The following is a 12,089-nucleotide window of genomic DNA, read 5'->3' as shown; positions in this document are numbered from 1 at the left end:
TAGCCAGAGCTGGTACCTCGTGGACAGGGGGCGCTGTCTGAAAGGTCTCCACACGCACATCCTGCTGTCTGAAAGGCCTGCGCAAGCACATCCTGCTGTCTGAAAGGCCTGCATACACACATCCTGCTGTCTGAAAGGCCTGCACACACACATCCTGCTGTCTGAAAGGCCTGCACACACACATCCTGCTGTCTGAAAGGCCTGCACACACACATCCTGCTGTCTGAAAGGCCTGCACACACACATCCTGCTGTCTGAAAGGCCTGCACACACACATCCTGCAGCCTCTTTCAATCACTGCAAGATGGCCGCTGGCTTCTGAATCGGTTTATCTGTAGCTAAATGAAAAATGACACAGAACTGAGAGAAGAATACAATACAATGTGAAAACAAGTAGAACAACAATCATAAGCTGTCTGAAAAAGGGCAGCGACGCTGTGGTTCATGTAATGCCAAGAAGTGACCATAAAGAAGATGCGATCCCACTGATATTTTTTATCATGACCAAATAGTGACACTTTTCACCTCACTAGCCTCCCAGTTCCACACCAGTACTTTGGAGTTCATGCTGGTGAATGAGAGGGTCGTCTCCCTTCGACTCTGAGTCGAGGGACAGGCTCTGACAGCTGCCTGTGCATATGCACTGAACACCGGTCCAGAGTATCCGGTTTTCTTGGAGATGCGTGGGATGTAGGAAAGCGCCCCCACCCGGGGACGCCATTGTTTTACTGATAAACACTTAAACGACAGTGAAACCTGGAAGGGTGTGATTGGTAGAAATGTCCTGCCCGAATGGTGCACTGTTATTGGACATTGGACTTCTGTGTTAACCACAGATTGTCCTTAAAAGAAGACTATGCTCAAACATAAGGGTGTTCATAAGTGCACCCTAGACCTCAGCATGAATGATCATTCGTATGCTCTGCAGTGCAGAAGGAATTCAAGAGCAATCCCTAACCCCAACCCTTCATTCCAGTCATTTTTCTCTAAGCATGCTTCATTGTAAGTGTACTCCCTTATAAGTATGCATCGTTATAAGTATGCACCTTTATAAGTATGCTTCATTTTAAGTATACACCTTTATAAGTATGCTTCATTATAAGTATACTCCCTTACAAGTATGCTTCATAAGTGCACTCCATTTTAAGTATGCTTCATTATAAATTAAGTCCATTAAAAAAAGCTGCACTAAAATACAAAATTCACTTTCTAAGAGCACTTGTAATATTTGGATCAACAACGAAACAGGAATATGTTAGCAAGTAAATGCTTCATTCTCACAGCATGCAATGTCTTCGTTACTGTGTTTTACTCTGCCTTACTGTGTGACAACACCAAAGAACTCTGGCAAGGCAAAATGTGATAATGAGCCTTATTTTAAGAATATGAGGTGTGCATGAATATTTAACAGCATGGCATGCTAATGAGCAACCTAAAATTAAATGTAATTAATTCACTGGTTGTTGTAAAAAGTGTGAAACATTTTTGTGATGAGCTCTCCAAAGTGAATCACCAGCTGATTACAAATGTTCTGGAATGTTTATTGAACTGAAGCTCATGGACTGAACCTTGAACTGAACATAGGAGATGAACTAAACATCAGCTGGAACCAATCATCAGTGAACTGAACCTCGATGAACTGAACACTGCAGAGCTGAAAATCACTGAAGATCATTTCTGTTTCTTGAAAAAGTTCCAAAACAAGTTAACGCATCTCCAAATTCATGATTGTTCTTCATACAATTAAATGCCTATTTTACTCCATTATCAGACCTGGTAACAAACTCATGAGGAATCTGCCACAAAGAATTTTGGACACACAAACACAGCTGACAGTGTGATCCGAATGACCAGCTGCCTAACGTTTATGGGTGCCTATATTCAGCTGAAAGCCATGTTTTTGATCTGCGCTTTTTCACTGCAAACTGTAAAACAAGCTACAAGCTTTTTGAAAAAATATATAATTTTCACTAGCGGGCCATACTTAAGTTGTACCAGCATTTTTAGTTTTTCTGGAATTGATTAAACATTTCCAGAGTATTCGGTTTTCTTGGAGACCTTGCAAGAAAGACCATGTAAGAAAAGGAAACACCCACGTTAAGTATTACAATGTGTACAAACACACAGCTAATCAGCATAATTAGTACTTTAACTGTAAATAATTAAATAATAATCACATAAATCATTTAATAATGACATTTTGAGAGCTTTTGAGTCAAAGACTTTTTTCTAACCGTAGGGTGTCGTTCTCATAATCCTGACAAGAATAAGCTGTTAGAAGCTGGATGGATGGATTCTGTGTTTAAGTGTCAAACTTGGGCCAAAAGGCAGGAAATGTGCACCTGGAAGTAGAATTGTCACCTAATGTTTTATGTAGCCACCAGAAACCTTTGTATTTTTACTTTTTAAAATCAATGAATGTTATTTCTCCTTGGCCAGTCAAACAGGCCAGATCAACAAGGTAAGCACTTTAGTATGAAACTCTGTCATAAAAGACACAAAGCCCACTCTGCCGCTGTGAACCCAGCTATACACAGGACCAGAAGCCATCTTGACTGCAGATGCTGAACTGCCACTTGTTTGGCCATGAATAATTGCTGTATTCACTGCAAAATGACGATGGATGAATGCATGAAGACACTTCGGGGTAAGGATACCCTTAATATTGTGTTCCAATAGACATCATTTAAATCATAAACACTAGCCATAAATATTATAGGCAAACACATCAATCTCACAAGACCTCACCTGTCAGGTTCTGGTTTAGGAAAGGATCATCACTCAAATGCACAAAGAAAACAAAGCTGTACTGCACAATAATTTCAATACCTACTGTATATATGAAAAAAGGACCATTTGTGTCCATTCTTACCCAGTCTGACTGAAGGATGCTATCACGCTAAATCCCACACTAAGTAAGGTTAGTTATATACGTTTTCCCCTTTAACCTTCAAGAAAATGGCATATTTAACAGAATTAACATGTCATTACAGGGCTTACACCCAAGAGCCGCACGGATTTTCTTAAAGGGGCGGCCCGGTTTTGGGGGGCAGGAATGTGGGTCACCGTTATATTTTTGCATGGATGTGAGGGATGACATTAATCATGGTGTGTTTGTGAGCTTAAACGTCTCAGCAGCCTATTTTTAAACCGCTGCTCTTTATCTGCTTCGGAGTGAATGGTGCAGGCATTGACACTGCCGCCCTCCTCAGAAAGACCCGCCTCCTCTCCTGCTCCTCCACAGCGAGGCCCCCCCTCAAAGCCTTAATCGATCATATTTGTCAGTGTCAATGTTCCAGCTTATCTCTGTAGCCCAAATCGGCTCCCCCATCTCACAGCCATTCATCCTTTCCCTGTCCAGCCACAAGCGGGAAATAAAACCCTAGAGGGTGGACTCAGTTATCGCCCCGAGACGCTCACAATACACACAATTAAGGCATCCTGACCCGAGGAAATCCTCCTCTTATGTTTAAGGGGATTAGGCATTCGCAAAACGGCGGGTCATCTTCAAAGTTATCCGAGTGACGACCCTGTTCTGTACCCCCACGTGATGACTGTGGAGTGCCAATAGGGCCAATAGGAAGTGATGTTATTCACTGATCATCCAATAACAGCGTCTGTTCTCCATCGTGGCGTAAACAGGAACGTGATTGGACGGAGCAGTTAGGTAAGCTTCAGCAGGTATTTGCAGTTTCACGCTCAAGTGCAAATAGCATTTATCCTGACTAACAGGTGGACACATATACAAATAAACTCCCCAGGACAGATACAGGCGGATATTTTCCCCTGAAAACCTGTGAGGAAGAAAACCAGTCTGGCAGATGGGTAATATCCACCCCCTAGATGAAAGGTGTGGGGGACGGGGACGGGGGGGTGGGGTGCCCGCATCCTAGAGTGAAGCACGGTGACTCACCATATGACACATTAGACCACCACCTGACACACTAAATATTCAGCTTCAGGGGCTCTGATTTTCACTATTAGCCGGAAGGGGTTCACTTTTGTTAAAATAATATAAACAGCATATGTGCAGAGTATCGTTGCTGAATATTGAACATGAAACATTAACTTGGCACGGCTGTCGACCATTAAAATAACCATGTTTTCAGATTTTCTCATTCATTATTAATGTCACCACCACCAGGAGGCGCCAGAGAGCACATGCTGCACTGCATGCCTCGCCTGTGCTCCACCAACATGGAGGCTCGGTGTCTATAAACCTGACAAAGCCGGAAGCAGAGCCGGCCTGGAAGGCACAGACAGATGGATGGATGGACCGATTGATTTCCTCCTCCTGTTACTGATCACTGTGCATCTTGGAGATGCTTCACTCAGAACAACAGCGACCATGGAGCCTGTTCTCCAGGTCCTCCATTGGTGGTAGAGGAACGATCCCTGGTCTCTGCTTGAGAATAGGCATGTGTGGTGGGGGGGGGGGACTTGTGTGTAGTCACCGAGTGCCCCTTTTATAACCTTTGAACACCTGCCCTTCAGAAAGTCTCTGCTCTGCATCACGTTTTAAACCACGTTTTAAACTTCCTCAAACTCGTCAATAGTCTTTGATCTCTGACACGGGGAACAGCAGTTCCGACCTCTAATGTCATGGAACCGTCAATATGAGCCTCGCTCCCTGAGTGTGGCATGTTCTCGACGGCCCAGCTGTTGTGCTTCTGATCCTGAGAAGTTTCCCGAGCGCTGGCGTCACGCCAAGCCAGCACCACGCGTCTGCAGAACACCACATCTCATTTAACATCTGAAACATATTGATCATGCAGCGACTGCTCATTTTGCTCAATCAGTCCTTCATAAAAAACATGATTACACCCCCATTACTGGTTAAGTCAAAGACAAATAACCCTTCAGAAACCAGCAAGCAGACATCAGCACCAAAACTGCAGAAATGAACCAAATAATTATGTCACTATTCGAATTTGTTGATGCACATAACGAAGCCGTGACTGTCTGCCAACACGTCGTCTGTCATACATGGAGTTCTTCCCCTTAACTTCTCACCAAAGACCGGCAAGCACCCTCACACACCTCACCCCGTCCCTTTAAAACACCACCAAGAACTGGCCAGGGGCCTCACTCACCACAGCTCACATTCACAGAGAGCAGGACTCTGATCTCAGAGTCGCAAACCCCGTTTCCATAATAAAAATCCGATAAAAATTGATTTTTGCTGTTGGCCGATTCCACGGTGATTTACTTACAGGAAAGGAACCAGTGAAGAAGCCCAACGGCGGATGCGGAGCAGCCGTGGCAGCTGATGTGACCCACATGAAAGGAGGAGTGACACTCATCCAGGAACCCGGCATTTTGGGCTTACCTGAGCCACGGCTGCCAGCAGGACTCGGCCGAGGAGAGGAATCCCTGTCCCTGCCTGTGGAAGAAAGTTGATGCTGAGGCACAGCTGTGCAGCCTTCCTCCAGCAGGGGTCAGGGGAGAGCACCCTCGCTAGCACACAGCATACACGCCAGCCGCAGAGATGCTTGCATTGTTACCTGACTCGGAAGAAGCATCCCACTGTACTGGTCCAGGAAACTCAGCAGCATGCGAGACCCCCCTGGCTGTGAGGGAAGCAGCTAAACGTCTCTGGGAAAAGTGCCGTAAACATGTCTGAGAGCGGCACGCGGCGGCTGCAGCCAGCAGAGCTCAGCCTCACTCCGTACCAAGGTGTCACTAACTGCTTCTGCACACCCTGCCTCTCATTGGCTCGCCTTTCGCTCATCAGCTCCCGACGCTGCGTTCTTAAAGAAACAACGCACCCCCCCGGTGGCCGGGGAAGGGAAGTGCGCCCACGACAAGTAATTACAGCTCCGACGTGCCCACAGGACAGCACTCAATTATTCATGAGGTCAGACTGGAAAGGCACAAAGAAAAAGGGTGTCCGTGTGCTGAAGATGTGAGGAGGAAGAGAGGGAGCGGGGGGGGTGAAATCCACGGGGATCACACTCAAACACTGGTGTGTCAATGAGAGACACGCTGAGAGCAGCCACAGAGGGCTCCCGGCACGCTCATAGGCGGCATTCCCCATTAACATACTGCAGACAGCAGCCAATCACGTCGCACAGCCCCCCCCCCAGATCTGTCACAGGTTAGAACAATAACTGCAGGCAGTGCATACAAAGCATGATGCTTCATCATGAATTCCCGCCATGTCTCATTTAGCCTGTGCCATTAGCTCCCCATCCACCACCATTTCTGAATATTCAGAATCATGCATTTTTCAGGCCACAAATTGAACTTCAAATGCATTAAACCGGCCGGAGTAAAGCTGTATTCCAATATGTAATTTATGCATTATTATTGAGATTAATCTGTTCTTTATATTCAGTGATAATTATCATGTTTTTTTTGTCAAGGTGCTGCATTAAATTGCGAATGCCACTTTACACTGTGAGAATTATATTCATATTATATCACCAAAGCATACTGGGAAAATGTAAATATCCCTTGCTTGTGTAATTGTAAATACTTGTTGTGTTTCCGAATGTCGTGCATGCCCATGCCTTTGTCATGCATGGACCCTGCCTGGTCCTTGTGTGTCTGTAGCCATCGAATAAATTACCCACCGTGTGTGTGCCTTACTGTCTGCCGTTTGACCTCCCTGTGTTTGCCTGTCCTGTGTGTTCGGTGGTCCACTGGTGCCTGCTTTAAGGTTTTAATAAAAGGGCAATGTTTCCCCTTGGAGCCTCCTTGTTTCTCACTGCTGCCCAATGCCCCAGTCTACCAGACCTCACAATACACATCAATCTTATCCATATCTCAGGCAATATTCATACGCGCTCAGAGTAAGAGAAGCGGTGGGCCTGTGGAATAAGCAAGCAGACAGGAATATGACTACACCTGCTTTGCTGGGAGTTATACGGGGGCTCCTGCTGGACGGTGATGGATTACATCTCCCTGGGACACCTGTGTTGCTTCAAATATTTATGATGAATTGGTTTGGGCACTTGATAAATTGACCCCCCCCTTTGTGCAGGTGTGGTCCCCACTCCGTTTCCTGAGCATTTTTGACAAAGTTTGCAAAAACAAACATAGTCCTCTTTCTATGAAAACATGCTAGAAGTGGTGCGGTTCAGTTCTGCTTTAAGTGCAGTCTCATCATTTAAAAAGCATAGCTCCGCAGATGAACACGCGCCAGTCACTAATAATCTCATTCTGTGCAATTCCATAATTAACATGCACAGTTCCTTAAATGAACCAGTGCAGTTTCCTGTTTAAACAGGCTAGTTCCATAAATAACACAGCTGTATTCCTGGCTGTAGCCCGTAGACCGCTGTTAATGCGTGTGCCTGGCTTAAGTAGCTGCTCTCACTGTAAGTACAGGAAAAAGGCCGCCTCTCCGGACCTGCCGAGAGACACCAGTCGCGCTGAACTTCATACATCAGCATTGAGCATCATTCCATATGCGCCGAACCAAAGGATTCTGGGAAAACGGCTTCAAAGAGTCAGCGGCTTCAGAGGCGGCGGACCCCGGCCTGCCGTCCTCGCTTTGACACGCCTCAAAGAGAGCAGGAGAGCGGAATCACAGGCAGAGCGCCGCCTGGAGCACATCTGTCATGCTGACAGCGAGGATGATCACGCACTCATGGTGAGACAGCCAGGGCCTGTTCTCCCAGCACAAACAGCTGGCGTCCCTCTATCATGAATAAGTATGCCCCCCCCCCCTGCCCCAACAAACCCCACCTGCTCCTGCCTTTCCTTTCCTACCGTCTTCCAGCATGTTTGTCATGTGTTGTCTGAGAGATTTACTGTGTTTGTTCCTGAGAACCGCTCCCTATCCATTACTACCCTGCCTGCTTTGTCTGCATTTTGTCAAACCGCGAACCGATCGTCAGAGTGTAGGAAGCACGTTACCCACAGTTACCCTGCATGCACGCAGAGAGAGCGCTTCTTACGTGGTGAATATGGACAGGAGCGCATATGAGGTGGAGGTCGGGACCGTCTCCTGGCTGGACTTCTGTCGCAGATCCGAGAGCAGAACTGCAGCACGCTCGCCAACACCGTTTCGCTTTGGTGACCAATCACGGCGCATACAAACCAGCGGCAGAGGATCCGTGAATGTGAAACTTAAATGGGACAATGGACCATTCGGCACTGTGTGCGTCTGCGTGGTACCATGGACTGGCAGAGGTGAGGAGTCACCCAGCCTCGTGGCGAGGGGGCGGAGCCAGGGGGGAGCGAGGTCGCCATCCCAAACCCTCCAGTGAGTCATCATCACGATGTGGCTGATATTATTTCAAAATGAAAAGATGATGCATCCACTTGAAATCCCCTGGGGGTTCGTTAATTGCCCTGGCGGTTTGTTAATACCCCTGGAGCAAAAGCATCCGGTGCCTCACAGTGAAGCTGTGTGCTGCTCTTCCTATTCACCTCACCAGGAGGTTCGGATCCATCAGCCATGATGCTGTTTCGGATAACCTGGCAGGAGAACCTGGTCAGATGTGCTCTCTGTGTGGGACACATCAACAACGTCTTGTGTCTCAGCGCCACCTGCTGGACAGGAGCAGGGTGTCCAGGTGGAGGCATTGCTGACTCTCCATATGAGGACACTGGTTGGCTCCCACCTGCCTTTCATCTCTAGCGTGAATGGAGGAATAATTAGGCTTCACACAGCAATGAACTGGGGGAGGAGGTGCAGGAGAAAGGCCGTGGACTGAGAAGGAGGTGCAGAAGTAGGGCCATGGATTGGGAGGGGGTGTGTGTGGGAGCAAGACCATGGACTGAGGAGGTGGTTTGGGAACAGCCGTGGATTGAGAAGGAGGTGAAGAAGCAGAGCTGCAAAGAATGAAGAATCATTATTAGATACTGGTATGAATGAAATAATCTGTGGCTCCGTGGCCCTCAGGCTCCGTGTGGCCCTCAGGCTCCGTGTGGCCCTCAGGCTCCGTGTGGCCCTCAGGCTCCGTGTGGCCATCAGGCTCCGTGTGGCCAGAATCTGTCAGCATCGCTAAAAGTGTAAAAGTGCGCATGAAATTTTCAAGTATACATACTTGTAAATTATCTTGAAATTGTCTTGCATGTTGTGTGTTACACCGAGACACACCCACCAAGACAAAGCTCCTTGTATGTTTAACATGCTTTGCCAATAAAAATCTGTCTAACTGTAATTCTGATTAACGAGATCCCTCAATGCAGGCTGGAGCCTTTTTCTGACATCGCGTTTGCATCAGCTACTGACTGGCTGGTCGGAATCAGCAGGAATGCCAGTTGTAGACATTTTCTGACAAACCCCAAATCAGATTGAGACCCAGGCAGTCCTTGTAGCTATGCAACACAAAATCCATGTTATATTTTTGGCAGATTTCCTACAAGAGTATTTCTCCTCTCCAAAGAGATATCAGTATGAAATATTATATTTCTATATAATATACAGATTGTTGTTATAGGCTGAGTATTCACAAGCATGTCACAGCACCGGACTGTAAATATTTTTTATGCTAAATATTAAATACAACGCAGTATAAACTTCACCAGAGTATAAATCGAGGTTAGCGTTCTGTGTGATTTATCTGAGGTTGATTAGAAAACTCTGGTTTCGCGCTGTGGGAGGTCTGGGAAGCGAATAGCTGCCCTCTAAATGTGACAAAGTCACACGGAGGCGGGCGACACTACAGACGGTAACGGCCAACGCGCTGGTGCTGCCGATCACTCAAGCACACGTCACCGCGTCTCCCAGTGGTGTCACGCAGCCCCGATCTCCACGCTTCCATCCATCAGTCATTTTAATAGTTTCCTAAGATCTGCAGTTGCTGATTTGGGTTTAAGGTCTTAATCCCAGTTTGCCAAACTGTTTCTGTCCACAATAGACACATTAAAATAGTTTACATCTTTCATAAATCATTTATATGAGAAAATATAAGAAAAATTATCCTTGCAGGCTTCATGAAGACATATTGCATTTTGATTATACAAAATGACATTAAGCCACATTAAGCCCATATTAAGCTCAGAGACACAATGTGGCACGCAAGAATCAGTACAGTATTAGAACTGTGGATTTGCCAGCTAGCTGTTTGTTTGTCCGAATAATAAGTTCTCTCCCGGAAACTTTGGTTAAACATGCACGGATCAGACAGAAGATCACGGCTAATCGAGATACACGGTTTTCATTTTCCAGAGAAACAGTCCAAGATACAGACAAGCTCAGCACTACACAGGAGCTCACAGAGAAGGAGCTGTCTCAGCAGTGAAGAAAAAAACGGAAAAGTGGAAACTCAGGGAGGGGCCTACACAGAAGGACGGCTGGACTCCAGGCATCCAGATCCAGGCTCAAATCTCAGAGCATCACACCAGCAGCAAGACATGCGGGCTGAGGCACAGTGGCCAACTAATGACCACCAAACCTGACTCCCCTTCCAGGAGGGCCGTCACCATCTCCCTTTAAACATCCGGCAAAAAACAGGCATTAGAAAGCGCTGACCATCTAAGCGAGCGGCTAGACAGCAGACAGAACGCCCAGGGCAGGGAAAGCAGAGAGGACGCCGCATTACTTGCAAAACACTGTCGAAATTCGATTCAGCAATGCTGTCAGTCTGACGACTCCTAGCTGTGTAAAAATCCGCAGGAGATGATAAAACGGCAGCTAATTATCATTTTCTCCAGTGCAGGCATGTCCCAGCAGCCGTGGAGATGCATTATCCATTTAATTGCCTGTCACGAGATAACAATGGCGTGCTTTTTAACGCCGGCGTGCGGTGAGACCCCATCCCCAAATAGGAGGCGCCGGCGAGGCGATTGGCATTGTCCGCTCATCTGAGCGTGTATCAGGCAACAGTTTCCGCGCCTGTGGCCGTCCAATCGAGTGGAAAGACAGGCAAAGTGCTACATTCATATTGGCCGACTACAAGCCGGTCACTCTAATGACAGCCAAATGTTGAGATGCGTCACGTTATGGATCTGAACAAGCGTCCAGCACTCATAAATTTAGTCTTCTGTTATGGATGGAGAAATGAAGACAATATGATCATCAGAACATCTAAATGAGGTTCCTACCTTCCTTACCATCCATCCATCCATCTGTGGAATCATACACTGTGTCTAGCCTATGTTAGGGTAACAGTGGGATGCTTTATAGCTTAGTGTTATGCTATTTACAATATTAGGTGCTTTTGATTTGCAGTGTGGTAAATATTTTCTGTAATCGCAAACTAAATGATTCATCAGATACAGGCTGGATACAAATATTCAGATTTTTTGTCTCAAACGTTTCGTGTCGTATTCTGAAACTGGGCAGACTAATTGTGCTGCTCAAAATGCTTTATTTGAATAAGTATAAAATGATAATCACTCAAAAACTGCACTGTCTGCACGACTGCGACGCCTCCCAAAGCACAGAGAGGCTAACAGTTCATGCTGGCTCAGATAAACAGAAAAACGTGAGGAACGAGCTCAGTGCATGCTGTACATCAGACCTGGCTGTGGGTGTGCATTCATCCCAGGAGAGCCGTAGCCTGAATATTTCACGGGGTCTAATTCGGTATGTTGTACGAAATCTCAGCTTCAGTAAATATCCAAGGCGATGGCGGCAGATTCCGACGAGCTGGAAGAAGGCAACAGCGAAGTGAGCCGAGGGGGGCGCTACCTCTCGTTTCGGCTAAACGTGCAGTCGGTGGGTCAGCTGGCCGCCTCCCAGCGCACTCGCTTCACGCCAGCTTTCCGGAGCTTTCCCCCTCTATACGCCAATATACTGACATGGGCTTAAAATATGGTAATTTATTCAAGACGTTTCCTGAGTTTTTATTAACCTTATAATAATGTTTCTCTTCCACAAGAGTTTCAGCAAAAAGTTCTGACCTGAATTTTGAGCAAAGGTCAAACACTGCATTCATTTTCTCCACACAACTCACAGGTATTTAATGAACAATCTGGGTTTCACACACACTAGGTCTGCACTCATTTCAGCCTGCAGTTTTAATGTCCTTTAAAACAACTACAGCTTTCTAAGATTAAGTTCATTGTAAATGCTTGTTCCATTATTAAACATTCATATTATGCAGTACTTAAATTCTTATGATTTTTAAGCACATTCTGTGTAAAACAGCAATACCATGAAGGTACTGCAATAAATCAAAGTTATTCAT

General features: G+C 46.3%; 1 protein-coding gene across 13 annotated transcripts in view; it reads right to left on the bottom strand.

Moving 5' to 3' along the window:
* Nucleotides 1–12,089, bottom strand: part of mgat4c (mgat4 family member C) — a 93,485-nt gene that overhangs the window by 56,629 nt on the left and 24,767 nt on the right. For 5 of the 13 annotated variants that reach the window (XM_072708913.1, XM_072708889.1, XM_072708922.1 and 2 more), the window contains one exon: nucleotides 5,330–5,383. The exons of 4 other annotated variants lie outside the window; for them this stretch is intronic. Coding sequence is in view for 1 of the 9 variants with exons in the window: in XM_072708887.1 (XP_072564988.1) it covers nucleotides 5,330–5,383; nucleotides 7,905–7,929 (79 nt within the window). In the remaining 8 variants the exon portion in view is untranslated. Of the gene's footprint in view, nucleotides 1–5,213; nucleotides 5,300–5,329; nucleotides 5,384–5,504; nucleotides 6,058–7,904; nucleotides 8,785–12,089 lie in introns of those variants that run through there. 4 more of the 13 variants (XM_072708887.1, XM_072708897.1, XM_072708924.1 and 1 more) reach the window with 4 other exon arrangements.

This window comes from Paramormyrops kingsleyae, chromosome 1 (genome assembly GCF_048594095.1).
Source record: "Paramormyrops kingsleyae isolate MSU_618 chromosome 1, PKINGS_0.4, whole genome shotgun sequence".
NCBI classification, from domain to species: Eukaryota; Metazoa; Chordata; class Actinopteri; order Osteoglossiformes; family Mormyridae; genus Paramormyrops; species Paramormyrops kingsleyae.
Note: the sequence above shows the minus strand (reverse complement) of the source record. Positions and strands in the feature narration are given on the sequence as shown.